General features: G+C 46.7%; 1 protein-coding gene across 1 annotated transcript; it reads left to right on the top strand.

Moving 5' to 3' along the window:
- The first annotated feature begins 2,558 nt into the window (after positions 1-2,558).
- NRN1 (neuritin 1) lies at positions 2,559-15,887 on the top strand. The gene is made up of 3 exons (XM_063129764.1): positions 2,559-2,647; positions 7,883-8,027; positions 15,517-15,887. Exons 1-3 carry the CDS (start codon positions 2,593-2,595, stop codon positions 15,743-15,745), a joined length of 429 nt encoding a protein of 142 aa, XP_062985834.1. The 5' UTR covers positions 2,559-2,592; the 3' UTR covers positions 15,746-15,887.
- The last annotated feature ends 2,170 nt before the right edge of the window (positions 15,888-18,057 follow it).

Genomic DNA, 18,057 nt, shown 5'->3' with positions numbered 1-18,057 from the left:
GAAACAAGTCCTCGGTCAAAAAAATAGGCCGATTAAAATTCTGAGCAGGCTCCGCAGCCGGGACAAACCAGCTCTCTCCCCTCCTGCCACTTGCGGGTGACGTCATCGCTCGGAGTGTGGGGGAGGGGGAGGCTCCAGAATCCTCCTCCTCCTCCTCCCCCCCTTCCTCACTGCAGGGGCCGGACTTGGACAGCTCCTGCAAAAACGGCAGGCACCGGCCGCCCCCGCAAGCTGCTGCGGAGAAGCGGGGGAGGGGAGGGGAGGGGGATCCTACAGTGCTATCCCCACCTAGGCGAGGGAAGGAAAAGACGGGCGATTGCTCACGCTCGTGTTCTCCCGCCCCCCGCCTCCCTTGGGGCTCCTGGATCTCTCTGCAAAGCTCCCCCCTCCCCTCCTCTCCCCTCCCCTCCCCTCCGAAATCCCCCCTCCCCGAGGCGCCTCCAGAACCTCACCTGATTCTCAAAACTCCGGCTACGGCTCTCCCTTCTGCAGCGAGGGTGATTTCCGCGCCGCGGAGATATCCCCCCCCCCTTCACGGCGGGCCCCAGCTCAAGAATACCGGAGAAACACATCGCCGCCTCTAGTTTTCGCAACATGATCGATTGGAAGGGGCGGTGGGCAGATGGATGCACCGTAGAGAAATAGACAGAGAGTTCGAATTAAATTACAAACAAAAAAACTCGATTGATTGGTGCACGCTGGGGGGGGGGGGCAAAAATGCTTTCGCCTCTCCGAGGAGAAAGTCCTTTGATAAGACCCTACCCTAAAAATAAATAAATAAATCCCCCCTTTAAAAAAAAAAAAAAAAAAAAAGGAAAAAGGCAGCAACACTCGTTTTCCTGGGAGTCAATGGGACTTACTTGTACACATGCCTGGGCTTGCCCTAGTAGGCGTCCTTCAACCCGCTCCTGGGTTGCAGGTCCGGCTGGGGCTGCAATCCTACACGCTTCGCGGGGAGGACATCCCATCGAACTCAATGGGGCTTTCTTCGGAGCAGGCAACGCATAGGTTGGCGCTGTCCCTGCACTGGCACGGCAGGCGCTTTCCCGCAACATCACTAGGGACAGCTCCAGTTGCGTCCCCTCTAGTGGGATTAGGATTCCCCCACATCTGTGTTTTCTCGTTTATGGGATGCTCTGTGTATTACATAACGGGGCGGTGGCAAATGCAGCCTTTTCGGAGTCCGCAAGCAAGGGCACATATATTGGAGAGCACAGCGGGGATGGACAGGTTTTTTGTTTTTTTTTACGGGTACATATCAATGAATTTAACTGGCAACGGTGGAGGCTGGTGGCTCCAATTTCGGTGGGATTGTGAATCCATTCTAAGTATCAGTCAGAACTCCAAAGGGGCTATCCAAGATGCTGAACCCTAGCCCCCAGGATAGGTCCAGCACCTTGGATGGCTGCTTTAGAGTTCTGGCTGGTTCTGACTGAAACCCAGAGTGGATTGACAGCCCCACCGAAATTGGAGCCACTAGACTCCACTGTCTAGGTCTTCCTCTACTGCGTCCTAAGACCAAAGCTCCTTCTTCTGCCTAAGTCCCAGCGAATGTTCGCGGCAATCCTAACTTATCTGTAGAAAACCTCCGAGACAGCATACTGGGTAGGGGACTGACGACCCGACCCCAGCGCCAGTGCCTGTTGCTCTCCGTCCGCTCCGGCCAACTCTACGCGCGCCTTCTGGGCTTGCTGATGGAGGGCGGCGGGCCGGCAAGTGGACGCGGCGGCGAGCGAGGAAGCGCGCCCCCTGCAGGCCCGGCTGGAGCCTCGCCCGCCGCCTGGCCTTGGGAAGCGAAGGTGGGACTGGACTAAGATGGCAGGCCGGGCCAGGCGCAGGCGGGCAGGCGGGCTGGGCCAGCGTGGCCTGGGGCTGCTCTTTGGTGCGCCCACGAGCCGACGCGCTCCTCGCAGGTCCCGCAGGGTCACTCAGCCTGGCGACTCGAGGGTGGTGGGAGAGCTGGGAGGAGAAACCTCGCTCCGAGGAGAGGCGCGCTGGCTCAATCCAGTTCGTAATGCCTGTAAATGGCGTATTCTCTCTTCCAAGGTGCACATTTTTAAAAAATAGTAGTAATAATAATAATAATAATAATAATAATATGGGGGGTGGGGTGGAAATCACTCCGTGTCATCCCCCACGTCAGGGCCGCTGTGGGCGTGAGGTTGTACTTCCTCCGCCCCCTCCTAATGGAGTGAACCATTCCCTGCTCTTCCTTCCTACCCTCTCTCCTTCTCTTTCTATTTCTGCCCCCCCTTTTCTCTCTATCTCTCCTTCTTCTCCAGCCGTCCCTCCAGCCTGGTGTGTGTGTGCGCGCGTGTGTGTGCGTGCGAAGAAGAAGAAGAAGAAGAAGAAGAAGAAGAAGAAGAAGAAGAAGAAGAAGAAGAAGAAGAAGAAGAAGAAGAAGAAGAAGAAGAAGAAGAAGAAGAAGAAGAAAGTCTCTTGGCTGCTCGGAACTTGTTGGCAATGCCTGGGGTGCAGCAGCCCCCTACATTTCCCCAAGACACACTTTAGGAACAAGAAAGGAAAAGAACGAAGGAAAGAAGGGGGGAAAAACCAAGATCTGCAATCGCAAATGGTTGTACTAAATATAGGATGGGACTTAAGTTGAACGGCAGATACATTTCTCTGGTCCTTGCAGTGCAACTAGGTAAGTGGACTCGCACCTTCTTATGGGAGCAAGACTGGAGGTCTCTGGAAGGGAAGCGTTCGGGGGTTGTTGTGTTTAATGCATCATAGCAGGCAGGCAGGGGGGAAAAGGGGGAGAAAGCAGCAAGCGACCTAACTCGTAATATCTAAATTGATGGCAAATTATTGCCATTAACTGATAGCAACAGGACTCTGCAGTATGTGGTTTCTCTCTGTGGGCATTACATGGACTCTCTTTTTTATTTTAAAAACCAAGTCTCTGCATTTGTGGGTTTATTCAAGAGGTCAAGGTGTGTGTGTTTTCTACCACCCACCCCACAAGACACAATCCTTAATTGCATTGCTATATTTCTCTCTCTCTCTCTCTCTCTCTCACACACACACACACACACACACACCACCTTCCCTCGATACATACATTCATACACACACACACACACACACACACACACACACACACACACAAATTGCATCACAGTAGAGTGCATTACAGCATGCTATTTGTCCAAACCAAAATTGTTCTCTCCCACCCCCCACCCCCTCCGGAGAGAAAGGCAAAAAGGAAGTATGGGGAAAGAGAGAGAGAGAGATGCAAAATTATCTAGTTTGACTATCTGGGGTGCTAATTTGCAAAAGAAAAGGAAAACAATTCAAGGCTGTTTGAAGTTTCTGTCCCAACTGCGGTCATTTTGATAAAATAATATTTGGGAGGACGAAGAGGAGGCATCTTGTGCTGGGTTAAAAGGAGGAGAGGACGAAATAAATCAAATTGGGCTAAGTTTGCTCGGATATTTCTATTGCCAATAGAAAACTTCTTTTTTTTAAAAAAAAAAATCTTATATTGGGGAGGGGTATTTTGGTGCTAAAAATAGCTACGCTTCCTTTCCACACTGGCGGTTGGGGAATTGAGCTTTTCCTGGGTTTGTCTGATGTGAGTCGTGGTTTCTCTTGCTGAGAGTTTAAGGCGAGGAGAAGGCTCCTTTGAAGTTAGCAGCACCACTTTGGGTTCTGCCCTGAGCAAATTTACTATTTTGCTGGTGTGGTCGGGGATTTGGGGTGGGGGGAAGGCAAATTTGTTTTGGGAGCTTCATTGAAATCCTGCCCTTCTACGTTTTGTCAAGGTGATCGATTTAAAGAATGCAGCACCTGGAAATGCTTTTTTCCCCATCACCCCCAGAAGCTTATAGTCCAAAATCTTCAAGTCTGGGATTTCTGTCAATGGTCCCTGCAGCATTTTGGGAGCAGAGGTGGTTCTGAGCGGGGAGGGGGGGAGACGCTGGCTTTGTAGACTCCTCGATTATCTAAAATAATAATACAGGAGAGGAAATAGTACGATCGTTGCAGTGAATATGAGACTTGAGCAAACAGGCGAATGTTATTCCAGAGCCATCCCGGGACTAGGGTATATGGGAGGGTAAAGCTTTCCTGCCTCTCCCCCCACCCCCGCCATACACTACCGGCCCCCAGTTGTGCCTTTACTGTGTTGGAATTTCAGTTCTATGAAATAAATGTGTGCATGTCTATATTTAGAAATAGGCTCTGTCTCTTTCTCCTCCTGGTCCCACCAGCGCAGGTTATTTTTGCGAGAAATGCGGGATTGTCCTCCAAATGAATTTGTCTCCATTTGTTCCTTTCACTGCATTCAAGAGCTCTCATTACACCGATAATGCACGAATTGGGAAGGTTAAATTGGGGAGAGGAGACAAAAACGAGAGGCATCGAGAGGGATTGATTTTATATAGGCGCATATATATATATATATATATATATATATATATATATATATATATAATCAAGCCCTTTAAGATCTCTTAACCCCGTTTGGTTTTGAGTATTTTTCCTCCAAAATCTTTTTCAAGGTTTTGTGCAATAAGAGTCCACTGTTGGTAGTCGTTTAAAAGGAGAGGGGGGTGGGAAACCGACAGCATCTGGAGATCATTTACACGGCGAAATGTGTTAGACAATGTCTTGATGATTTGATTTGGAAACCAGCCGTACACAATGACTGGTGGGTTTTCCCCTCCGTATGCTTCAAAATAAATGCATTTCTTTGCACCAGTATGGCTGGAATGTGTCCGGAATGGGTTACCTTTGGGGGCAAACAAGGTTGTTGGAAGAGAAGGTTGGGAAATACGGGCTGCGGGAGCTAGAGCGATTTTAAATACACGGGGAGAAAGAGAGAGAGAGAGAGAGAGAATGAGAGAGAGAGAGAGAGAGAGAGAGATTACACAGAGACTGACACACACAATTCTTCACATCTACCAGTTCTTTAGCGTTATCCAAGGATTTGGGGGGGGGGAGTCGGAGGAATCACGTGTGTGTGTGTATGCACGCGCGTGCACGTGTATGTTATAGTGAACGAGGTTCTGTCACCTTTTAACCGTGCAGGTGGCTGAATTATGGATTATGGGGAAGAGAAGTGGAGGCAGAAAGGCTGCTTCGGAGAGCCGCTGGCAGCGTCCCTCCCGGTGTTCTGGCAGCGTCGCGGGAGTCCGTTTCAGGCGCGGCTGCGGCGCGTCCCTGCGGGGACGGCCCTTCTCTTCTGGCAACTCTGGTCAGGTCAACCGAACAGGTGGGAGGGGAGCGGCGCCTGTTTTCCCCCACCCTCTCCTCGGACCACCGCCGTCGCCCCCCTCCCCTCTTTGCACCAAAGCGTGAAAGTGCAGGGAGGCAGGGAAGGGGCCGGGAGGCTTCCTCCGGGAACGGACTCCTTCCCAGCGATCGCCTGCTCAGCCCAGGCCAGGCGCCTCGAGAGCGCACGTTGTGCTCGGCCGCGCGTGGACTCTTGGGATCGTCTCCCGGGCCTGTTATTTGTTTGCAGGTTCCGTATGTGAGCCAATGTCTGCAGCCTCTGCGTGTTTTGACGTGCTGGGGAGTGGGCTGGAGGAGGAAGGAGGCGGCTACTAAATCAGGTTAACGCTACATCAGGTGGGGAAGAGGAGGGGGTGTCCACAGGCGTTGGGCTTTATGGGAAGGATATCTTTTATTTTGTAGTTGAATCCTCCTTTCCCTTCGCCCTTTAAATACACACACACACATTCAGCCAGGCAAAGCGTTCCCGTCGAAATTCTCTAGGGGATTTATTATTATTATTATTATTATTATTATTATTATTATTATTATTATTATTATTATTATTATTATTAAACTCCCTTTTCTAGTTGCAATCCCCGATCTCCACTGCATGTCCTCGAGGCTGGGCAAGCGCACTAGAATGACAGAGAGAAATTGACACTTTCCCTAACGCGATTGCTGTTGAAGGCTGGGGGGGCGGGTTACGGGGGGAGGACGTGAGCAGCAGCTTTGCTCGGGATCAAGCCAGTGATCAATTAAACCAACAAGTCGCTAATTCCCTTTCATTTGCTGCAGGATTGATAGGGATAAATTCCCCGTATGCTGCTCTCGATCCATCCACCTGCTCTTGCAAAGCCAGAGGAACTGTAACCGCGGCTGCTGGGTTGGATTTGTGTATGTGTGTGTGAGAGAGAGAACAATGTCATCAATTAATTGGCCAAGGCGCGAGTAAAAATGGCACAATTACTCTCTCTCTCTCTCTCTCTCTCTCTCTCTCTCTCTCTCTCACACACACACACACACACACACACACACACACACACACACACACAGAGTATGTGTGTTGCGTGTGTGGGAAGAGAGATCCCCCCCCAGTGCAATCCAGATCCATTACGATCCCAGAACGTTTTGCCATTGACTTCCATGGGAAAACACCGCCTTTGGGGAAAATGTGGAACGAATAACAAAGCCACTCAAACGAACGGGAGTTTTCCCCTCGACTTCGATGTGGTCTTGCATCCAACAGAGAAGTCTCGGCCCCGACCCCTCCCCACCCCAAAAGGGGTCACAGGAAAGACTTCAGCTTCCCTGCGGATCTTTCCGAGCGTCTGGGGCTTTTCAGTGCGGGAGAGGCGGGAGGTGGAGAGTCGGCGTCGATGATGCGTGCGGCGGAGAGAGACAGCGGAGCAGACGCGGTTGGGGTGGCGGGATCTCGGCGAAGGAGGGTGGTGTAGCGATTAAACGAGACAGGGGGAGCCTGGAGGAGGCTCTCCTGTCTGCACTCAGCGGAAGAGCCAGGGTGGATCCGTCGTGGAGGGGGAGGAGGAGGAGGAGGGACCACATGGCAGGCATTAAGCATGCACCCAACATGCCAGCTACTCTCGAGCTTCTCACTCAGGCAAGGAACACATGTAGGGATTGATCTGTGAGTAACTAGCCCACGCTTCTCCCGGGTGCATTGCATTGCATTTACTACATCGCCTTTCCAAAATGGGCGGGACTTTGGGAGCCGGTTCCTATCAACATTCTCATGATGTAACACCGGCGGGAGGGGGGAGGCTTTACTGCAGGAAATAAATTACCGAAGAGAAGAAGACCCTATACATCCATGTGCGATGATTTGTATTCTCTTCTTCTTCTTCTTCTTCTTCTTCTTCTTCTTCTTCTTCTTCTTCTTCTTCTTCTTCTTCTTCTTCTTCTTCTTCCTCCTTCTCTTATGGACAAATTCGCAGCAGCTCCAATTTTTGAAAAGTGCTTTAATATTATACACACGCACACAGTTGTCCTAGGAGTCAATCCCTCCACACACACACACACACACACACCTTCCCCCACGTCCTTCTTTGTAGATTGCTGCAACCCACTTAAGGGTTAATCGCAGCAATTATGAAGTGTCTCTAAACTGTTTGCTGAAATGTATTTATCGATTCTGATCTCCTCAGAAGTTTGCATTTTGCATTTTTTTAAAAACGAAAGGAAACCAACAAACAAAAGTGTTCTCCCCTACCCTGAAATAATAATAATAATAATAATTAATTCAAAAGTTTGTATCTTTAAGAAGTAATATAACAAAAAAAATTAAGAGGATCTATAACAGGAAAAAATACAAAGAAATGCGATTATTATAAGAAGTAGAACTATTTTTTTATTTGCTAATTTATTTATTTATTTATGGGGCATTTTAAGAAGAACCAAAGACAGGATAAGCTGTCTGTGAATTGGAGTACATGTTATTTCATTTAAAATGTATTCCATCCAATTAAATGCTCTTGAAGAGGGGAGGGGTGGGGGCTTTTGTGGGGTGAGGAGAGCTGATAACACAGCGGAGGGATAGTTCGGGTCGATCACGCCGTTTCCTCCAGTCAAACCAGTGTTGGGAATCGCGGAGCGCTTTACCTTGCTAGGAGCTGTCCTTCTGATGTGGTGCTGATCTGTTCCCCAGCGTACCTGGTGCAAGCAGTCAGAGCGGCGGGCAAGTGCGATGCGGTCTTTAAGGGCTTCTCGGACTGTGTGGTCACAATGGGCCAAAACATTGCCAACTATCCGCAAGACCTGGACGACAAGGAAAATCTCGAAACAATCTGCCGGTAGGTTTACCTCTTTTGTTGTTATGCCTGATCCTGGTCATTTGAGCGTCTATCTTGTACTAATATATCTTGTACTAATATATTAGTACTATCTTGTACTAATACAGTTGCGCTCACTCGCTCTCGCTCTCTTTTTAATGCATTTTGCTTGGCTTCATACTGGGGTCCTCTATGTTGCATGAACGTAGTAGTTTTTTCCTATGTGGTTTGACAGCACATCTCACAGGCTTAATCCCCAACCCACTGAAATGCTAAGTTAAGCATAACCACACAAAGCAGGCAAGGATGTCAATGCAGTCTTCATGCCATTGAAGCAGGTGACAAAATCCGCACTGAATTCTCTAATGCTAAACCTAGAAATAAAATACATCGAGTGGGATTTGCTTCCATATACATGTGACTTTGTGTGCGGGTCACATTCCATTGAAAGTCAATGGGGAAATGGAGTTTTTTGAATGGACCTCAGTTGCACTCACTGGGCCCTGTTGCAATTAGCTGTGATGTTGAACGGCGATTCTTTTATTTCCTTTTTCTGACATGTTTGATGGTTTTGTTTGTTTAATAAACTGACTGGGTGCTATTAATAGCGTTCCCTCCCTGTTAATAGTTTAATAGGTCTTATGCATACCTCCACCCATCTTGGCAAACCTGTTGTTGTCCCTTCCTCTTTTGAAATGGTAGTTTTCCATGCACACTGAATGCCTGAGAACAAGGCATCCAACAGACTTTGAAGCAGCTTGCTCCATTTCCTTCATAGTCCATTAGGAAGTTCTTCTGTCAAACTGGATTTACCCTGTTTTCCCAATAGCTTAGTGAAGGTAGTAGTAGGAAATAGCTCCCCCAAAATGAGTCAAAGGGGATCGATAATGCTTTAAAATAATTCTCGAGCAATGATAATGTTTTCGAATGGGATGTAACATTGCAATGTGGTATCACGGGGCATTGCACTAGCATTTTAATACGATGTCTACCTTCGCCATGTGTTGTCATCATCTACTCTAGCTGTATGTATAATTTAAACAATCCATATGAAATCGAATAGCTTGGTCACTGTGATGTGGCAGAGGAATTACGTTGGGATTTCCCCCCACAACCCTTAAAGAGTTGCTGCAATGTGAAATGCAGGTTTGAACCCAGGTCTCTTTTCACATCCGATACTCCTTTTCAGAACATCACATTGGCCATAGCTAGATCTAAGGTTTATCCCAGGATCATCCCGGGTTCATCCCTGCCTGGACACTGGATGCCCTGTGTGGCACTTAGATGAACAGGTTTGACCTCAGGACAATCCTAGGATAAACCTTAGGTCTAGCTACAGCCATTGACTCGCCATTCAAAAGTGAAGCCATTCAAGGGTTTTACATTGCAATTTAGCAGTCTGGTGTGGTCTTGTAAGCCACAAGCAACTTTTGAGCCACTTTAGCTCTAAAGTAACTGGGGATGGAACTCACTGTGTTTCCATTAGAGCAATGGGATATATCACATTTTTAGAGGGTCCTTCCGATTTAAATCCTAAATCCTGCCCCTGTTTATAGGCTGTGTTAGCGAAACCTCCAGCCATGCTAGGCGCACTTAAAAAGCTGTGATCCCAAATGTGCAAGCAGGTTGGATTGAAAACAACAGAATGTAATGCTGTGAAAATATCTTTGAGATGGGTTGCGTGAACCCAGTCCAATATTCAGATGAAAAGCTGATATGCAGTCCAACCTTCTCCCTGTTTGCTTGGAAATAAGTCCCTCTGATTTCAATTAGATTTATTTCCAAGTAAGACTGTGTTGACCTTGAAGGAGATTCTAAATAATCAAATGAAATTTGCTTCCAAAACCAAGACTCCAATTTTCAAACAGATTCGCTAGAAATTAAATTTACTGGGAGTGATTTCTGGGTAAGCCTTCTCGCATAGAATCGAGCTGTAGACATGTTTTAGTGTTGTATTTTCGATGGTTTCTGTCAAGCGTAGGTTGGGAGGAAAACTAAGCCGACTTACCCGGAAGTAAATTCTGTTGAAAGCAATGGGACAATTCCCGGTTAAAGGCATCGAAGATCTGGATGTCAACCAGTTTGAATGCAGGGTGCGGATCGGGCTGCGAGATGTCTCACACCTCGATGCTAAATCCATTTACTTCGAAGTCAGTCCTATTAAAATCACTGTGTTTAAAATCAGATTGAATTCAGACAGTGTTATTGACTCTGGTATGTTTTTGTTGTTTTTTAAATAAAGAGTGCAATCTTTTTTCTTTTTTTAAAAAAATGTAGGCTCCGAAATCTTAAAAAGAAATCGTCATTTATTCTGCTCGCTTCCCCACCCACCCCGCACCTAATGTGGTGGTGCGACATTGCGTTTTGCTGTGGAACGCTTTGAATGACTAACATTCCTGGTAGATCTCTGTCTAGACGAGACAAAGTACTGGTATTTGGACAACAGAATGCGGGGTGGAGGGAAGGCGGGGGAAGAGAAAAATCTAAATACTCCCGGCGTGAAACCTAATAAATGCAAGCAACCGTCTAATAATAATAATAATAATAATAATAATAATAATAATAATAATAAATGCATGAAGTGAATACATTTGCTACAGTGCTTAGAAAGAACTCCCCTTTCGTCAACATATTGGAAATCCCCTCCATTTCTCCAGGAAAAAAAAAACCCGAAAAATGTCTGCCTGGCACCCTGGTGGAATAAACCCTTGGTGAGCTACAAGAGCTGCAGCGTGCCTTGCGCGAGAAAGAGGCGAGATGTGCTTTGCTCTTTTGGCGAGGGGGGAAATGAGCAAGTCCTTGCCCTAGATTCTGGAGTCCCTTGCAGCGCCTGGATTCTAGAGAGGTCGCCTCCTCCTTCTCCCCCCCCCCTCCACTTCTGCTGCTGCTGCTCTCGCTGCTCGCCCTTGTGTGTGTTGAAAGAAGCTCCGCGAAGATTTAGTTTTCCTTTGGGAGATGCAATTACGGCAGAAATACAGCAGGAGAGGCGCCCTCTCAGCCTCCCCGCCATCTCCATGCCTCATTATTTATTACAAATGCAGCCCCGCGTTGGACTCCGCCACCAGCTCCGTGTGCTCATAAATTAGGAGGTGCAGCACCCAGCGCCGTAACCAACCCAAGCCAAACAGGGGGTGGTTTAGGATTTTTTGTTTATTTAAATTATTCTTATTTGGGATGGAGGAAGAGAACAAAAGAGAAGGGATGGAGACCAACAGGGCATCCTCCAGATGTGTTGGACTGCAACTCCCAGCATTCCCAGCTGGCATATTCTATGGTGTAGATGCCTCAGGGATGATGGGAGTTGTAATCCAACACACCTGGAGGGAACTGGGTTGGGATAGGCTCTTATGTTTGCCTGGATTAGCACATGCCACTTTCCTCTGAAAATGCAGCTCTGCAGTGAAGCTGGAACAAATTGCTATTATTATTATTATTATTATTATTATTATTATTATTATTATTATTATTGAAATTGGTTTCCAATCTAGAAATGAGAGATGGTAAGCCTAGATGAGGTCAGGTATGCAAGTATGTGTTCATTAAAAAAAGGAAAGTGCCAAGGCTGCCCCACGACCCAGTGTTGCCTGAGGTAGAAATCTCTTCCCCCAACCCAACATCCCCAGGTCAACTTGCTTTGGGACCTGAGACAGAAAATCCCATCAGTGTCTTTCTCCTTCTCTGGCTGTAAAAAGACAACAGCTGTAAATTAGGTCACCAACAAATTGCTGGGCACCCAAAGCCAGCTGCCTGAAGTATTGGCAGCACTAATGGTAGGGCCAGCCCTGGAAAGTTGGTATCACATGCACACAGGGCTAAGTAAATGGAAGGGGACAAGCTAATAGCAGTCTGGGGAAAGAGTATGTGGATCATAATTGTGTGCTTGCAAGATATCCTAGCATCAGATGACACAGAAACATTTTAGCAACTTACAGAAGTCAGTGAGTGGTGGAAAGGTACACATTATTATCAACGTCACATTTCCAGGGATCAGCTTTGGAACTGAAAGCAAATTCCAGAGCTAAGCTATGGTGAAGTCAGGCACCTATGAAACCCTGAGTCGGTGTTATTAATGATTGCTATTCAGTTTCTACCATTGGCCATTCACATGTGCATGCACTAAAAAGTCTGCATTCTGCCTCTCTGTGCACTTGGAGGCACTTTAGAGTGAAGACTGATCACATTCGTTGCACATGCATCCTAAGAAGACTTTAATATTTAACAGCTTCAAAAGAAGAACCAGCAGGGCAGTAAAACCCTCATTGTTGTCATCATCCATCATCAAGTTCACCAAAGCAGACCAAAATAGAAGCCCTGCAGCAATCTCTCTGCAGTGTGAAGGAGGCCAAGTACAATCAGACTGCTAAGGTGTACTCCAGGCAGGAGAGTACATCTCCCAGTCTCTGCAGCTGTTTCCTCTGGTCGCATCCAGAGCCTAAAAACAATGGGTTTAGGAGGGGCTGCCATCAGATTATCATGGGCTTCCAAGTAAGTACACTTAGGCCTACTGCCCAAGATGTACATTCAGATCCCCAAGGGGAAGGGTTTAGTAAAGCAGTAGCCAGGATGGACCAGGAGAGGTGAGAATTGGTAGCACTACTGTGGTGGTACTAAAATAATCTACCCAAGGCTTAATAAATATGGCTCCATTTGGCATGCACTTGATAGAGAGCACCAGAAAATAGGGGACAATTTTATATAATGGAATCCTTCCGAGCACCATTTTTGCTCATGACTAAGTTTTCATAAAATGGGCTAGCTGACTGGTTTCTCATGGAGCCACATGACTGATAGCACCTGGACTACTGGGATGAAGGTTTATGGATTGCCTGTAAGTGCTTGCATTTGTGACATGTCTATATCTTATTTAATGGAGTGGGATTTTCCAGCATTTGACTTTGTATGTGCAACTCCATTGTTATAGTACATCATTATAATTCTTTGGGCAATGTATTTTAGGGGCCATTGTTTCTCATTTTAAGGGGACCTATTATTTGTATTTTCTATTATTACTTTTAAGTCCTCCTTCCTTCTATGCCTTGTTCCCTCTCCCCCTCCCAATATGTTTGGCATTGACAATGACAGAGATGTGTGGGATTTTTTGTTTAAACAAGTAAAGGGGAATTTATCATCCTTAGGGCCTGTAGTTCAAGCTTTCTAGGGCTCAGATCCAGCAATGGAATTCAGTACCAGGATTCAGTTCCATAACCTGCTAAGCTACCTGTGAGGTAGCTTAGGCTGAGAGCTAGAGACTTGCACAAGGTCATCCAGTGAGCTTCATGGCTGGGTGGGGTTCTGAACCTGGCTCTCCCCAGTCCTCCACTGCCCTAACTACTAGAGGCATAACTAGGGCATTATTTTGTCAGGCTCATGTGAGAGCTATGTGACCTGCTTTTTCAACTCACAAGCTCAGCCCTGAAAGATAGGAAATAATAATGATAAAAAAGAATGTTGCTTTGAACATATGCAGAGTGCATTATCTTCAGCACCTGAGTAATCACAACTCAGACTTCTTGCACCTGCCATTTAAGAAAGGAAGGCACTTGCTGTGTAAGGCAGAGATTTCCAAGAATATCCTATCCCCTGAAATCAGCACTGGGAGAGCGTACCTTTGGGCACATGCAATGTGTTTATCTATCACACTACATATTCACAGCCATCTCGCTCCCCACCCCAACCCAAAAGCATTGCGATTGAGGTGGGAGAACGAGAAGAGATTCCAGGCTAGGAGGTTCCCATAGTTCAGCAGGGCTTTTTACGCAGATGGTCTTCGGTTCAAATCCTGACATCTCCAGTTAAAAGGATCTCATAGAATCATAGAATAGCAGAGTTGGAAGGGGCCTACAAGGCCATCGAGTCCAACCCCCTGCTTAATGCAGGAATCCACCCTAAAGCATCCCTGACAGATGCTTGTCCAGCTGCCTCTTGAATGCCTCTAGTGTGGGAGAGCCCACAGCCTCCCTAGGTAACTGGTTCCATTGTCGTACTCTCTTTCAGAACCAAGATGCTGGACTAAGGTGGATCCTTGGTCTGGTCCAGCAGAGTCCTCCTTATGTTCTTAGTAGCAAGTATTGAGAAAGATGTCTGCTGACATCATGGACCAACTATTGTCAATCCAGTGTCTTTCAGATGTATTAGACAACAATCTTCACCAATGGCCATTGTTGTTTGGGGATGAAGGGGTTCATAGTGCAACTCATCTGGAGAGCACCAGGTTGGGGAAGGCTCTTCTGTACAGCCACCTGGCCTTCAGTCTATTGAATGAAGTCCCACCAAGCTAGGGGAGAATGGAGCTACTACCAGTAGGAAAAGATCTTGCTTGACTGAATGGTCCAGCTCAGTAGGAGGCACATATAAATGGCGCTATAGCAACCCAATTAAGAACATTATAACAAATTAATCATCTAAATTTTAGTCTATTAATTAAAGAGTCTATTAATTACACTTGCATGTAAAGTTAATATTTCTGAAGCATGAAAGAAGCCCATTCCTTTGTTGTTTTTATTATTTCTTTATTACATTTCAAGGCCACACAATAGCCAAAGCTCTCTTGTTCCAAAATGATGCATACCTGTATCTTACCAAACCTCATCTTAGAAGGAGCAGTTCCTCCTCTGTGTCAGAGTAAGAAGAATGCATCTCTTAAGATAGTGCTTGCCATCTGAGGTTTTCAGAAGCACTTGTATTACACAAATCAATATGTTTTATTTATTCCGCCAGATTAAGGGGCTTTTTTATTTGACTAAGAGCACAATCCTATGCATATTTAGACACCGAAAATGTCCTACAGTTCCCAGCATGCCACAGACAGCCATGGTGGCTGGGGCATGCTGGGAGTTGTAGGACTTATTTTTTTCTTTCTAAACATGCAGAGGTTTGCAGCCTAAAAACGTTTAATAGATTTATCTGATGAATTGATTAAATGTGGAAACTCCACCAGACTTCTCCATACAGGTGCCCTCCAGACAAGTTGGGCTACTTTGGATCCAGCATAAGTTGGGGATAATGGGAGTTGTAATCCAACACGTCTGAGGGGTTTGGGGAAGGTTATACTAATAGCAAGCTTATTCTCTGAGCATGGGTCCTTATGTAACCAGAAGGGCACCATGTACGGACAAGAGGGAGGTATCAGTAGGGTTAAGGGAACCCCAATAGTTTCAAAACTCTTAAAGGGTGGGATGGAGGGGAAACTAAGGAAGGGGGATCCAAAAGTAGCCCAATGAGGACTGAGCATGCTCAGTGAGCAGGTATTGCTGACAATGTCGGGGGTGGGGGAAATGGAATGGAACCTCCCGGGAAAGGGCATGGCTGGCTGGAATCCTGACGGAGGAGGCTGCAGCCTTTTGTAGCAGGGCCCTTCTTGTAGGCTTAATATTCAAGTGACTGCGAGGCGCCTCCACCTGTCCTTTCCGAGCTCCGCCGCTGGAGGGAAGGGGGGAAACGCTGGGGTGCCCACCATTCCTGATCATCTCCTGTCCTTTCTCTCCCCCCTCCCCCACTTTTCTTTGATCAGATACTGGGACGATTTCCACGCCTGCACCCTCACAGCCCTCACGGATTGCCAGGAAGGGATGACAGACGTCTGGGAAAAACTGAAAGAGAAATCCAAAAAGCTCGACTACGAAGGCAACTTGTTCGTCCTGTGCAGCAAAACCAAGGGGGCGGCTCCCTCCGCCGTGGCGTCCGCCTCTCTGCTGCTGCTGGCTCTTTCGGCCGCGCTGGCGACTCACTTCTGCTTTTAGAAGGCCCTTCTCGTGTAGAGAGCACACCCGTCCACACGACACCGCGCCCGACCACCCACCCCCCATCCGGCCGCCTCCACTTCCCACCGCTTCTTCTCTCTTTCTCCAGGAACTGGATTTATAGAGGAAAAGCCTCCATCCCTTTGCTTTTTTGGGGGTGGGTGGGGGTGGGGGTGGCCAGGGGGGAGGGAGAACCGTTGTGAAATCTCCGTGATGCTGAGCACAACATCCATCTTAAGGCAGGACTGTGTGTGTGGAGGGAGAAATCGGCAGCCACCGACACCCCCCGACGCCTCTCTCGCCACCGACACCTCCCCCCCTCTCGTTTCTTCCTTTCCTCCTTTGCGTTCTGATGATTTGCCAAATGGTACCAAACGGTGAGCAACCAACAGCCAAAATCGGACCTCAGCTTTATTCTTCTCTTCAGATCAAGGTCAACTTGAGCCCTCTTTTTTTTGTGTGCAAAAAGAATCTCAGGAACGGCTTTGAGCCACCACCGAATATTAATAAAGCGTTAATAGGTAATAATAGTAGTAGTAGTAATAATAATGATACTATTCATAATACTACTCGCGGCAACAAAAGAGGGGCTCTTCTGGGGAACATCATCAGGAAGGATGGAGTTGAGCGAGGGAAGCGGAAGCGGAGCGGAGCGGGGGAGGGGCGGAAAAGAGCACCGGAAACGGATCCACCTTCGCTTGGCCACGTGCGTGAAGAGGCGTTCCAAGGTGAATCAACACAGAGACGATCATCTTTCTTAGGAAACTCTCGTGGTTTGTTTGTTTGTTTGTTTAAGAAAAGGATTTTTCAGTCATTCCACTTCAAAGACATAAGACCCCCCTCCTCAAGGCCTGTGGGGGGAGGGGGACAGAGAACCAGGAGGACAAAAATGAAAGAGGGGGAGGGGGAGAAAGACCAAGAAGGGAAAATGAAAGGAAAATTAGCGAAATGATTGACCCAATGAATGCTGCTAAGTTTGCGGAGAGTTGGGCTTTACTTAACTGTCAAGGCATCTTTTCAAGTTCCACTGGCTTTTCTTTCTTTCTTTCCTCCTTTTTTAAAAATATAAGTTTCCCCCTCTTCTCTTGTTTTTTCGGTGTTCCACCATTACCGTAAGGTATTTGATTATCCAACAGTGTAGATCACAGGAAAAAAAAAGGGGGGTCGTATATGTTAACGTAAAAAAGAAAAAAATTAAAATAAAAGTCTAAAGGGTTGGGGGGATAGTATTAAAAGAGCCTTGATTTTAAAAGAAAAAAAATGTACTTTAAGAAAGTTTATTATAAAGTCGATTCAGCAAAAAAAAATTATAAAAGATTTGCTACGAAGTATAGAAAAAAGGTATAAAATAAAATTATTGTTTGAAATGAGGATGTAGTTCTATTTTTTAAACATCTCAATGTATATTGGTATACATAATATAAGAACAGAATATATAATATATAATGATTATATTATATATAGTCTTTGAAAGGTGCTTTCAAAGGCAAGTGATTGAATATAGTGTGGAGACATAGCGACATTGGAGCATAGGGTGAAGTGGGCAGATGTTTATGAGCGATGACGTACACGATCGATGTACGGTCAGAACGTGGGAATGTCTGATGCACAAGCTATCCTATAGATGTTGAGACAGAAAAAAGCCCTGCAGTTCCCAGCATGCTGGGTGCTGTAGGACTTTTTTTCTGTCTCAACATGCACAGGATTGTATTTTAATTCGGTAGGGAATTCTTGCTTTCAGTGGATTCGGTCGCAATTAAGGCTTAACTCTTGCTCCCCCCCCCGCCCCATTGAATTGTATGAGTGAAGCTGATGGTACGTTTTCGTGGAAATAAATGCAGACCTTTGTATATGTTTACGTTTAATATTTAAAGGATGCCTTGATCGAAAGTATAAGGCAATTTTTCTCCCAAATTAGGGGGGGGGGAGAGAGAGAGAGAGAAACACCCACGACATCCCAAAATGTAGCTCCTCCCCACACGTCTAACGCACAACTCAAAAAATGTGAAAAGTCGGGAGGAAACTCTTCTTTCAAATCCTCCTTGGAAGCAAAAGCGCAATCCTAGACACGCCTACTCAGAAAGACGTCCTATGGGGTTGCATCCAATGTTAGTCCTACTCATAGTAGACCTATTACAATGAATGGGACTTAAATTAGCCTTAATACCCATTTGAGTTAAATGGGGCTCACTCCTAAGCAAATGGATATGCAGCCTTCCCCAAACTTATGCCCTCCAGATGTGTTGGACTACAACTCCCAACATCCCCAAGCCAGCCATGGGAATTGTAGACGAAGACATCTGGACAGCACC

Source organism: Elgaria multicarinata, chromosome 7, assembly GCF_023053635.1.
Source record: "Elgaria multicarinata webbii isolate HBS135686 ecotype San Diego chromosome 7, rElgMul1.1.pri, whole genome shotgun sequence".
NCBI classification, from domain to species: Eukaryota; Metazoa; Chordata; class Lepidosauria; order Squamata; family Anguidae; genus Elgaria; species Elgaria multicarinata.
Note: the sequence above shows the minus strand (reverse complement) of the source record. Positions and strands in the feature narration are given on the sequence as shown.

What these genes read in the sequence shown, in the direction of transcription:
- NRN1 (XM_063129764.1), top strand. Translation starts at nt 2,593, where the DNA reads ATGGGACTTAAGTTGAACGGCAGATACATTTCTCTGGTCCTTGCAGTG. An exon ending in GGTCCTTGCAGTGCAACTAG is followed by an intron (nt 2,648 to 7,882) that starts GTAAGTGGACTC and finishes TCTGTTCCCCAG; the next exon opens with CGTACCTGGTGCAAGCAGTC. An exon ending in AATCTCGAAACAATCTGCCG is followed by an intron (nt 8,028 to 15,516) that starts GTAGGTTTACCT and finishes TTCTTTGATCAG; the next exon opens with ATACTGGGACGATTTCCACG.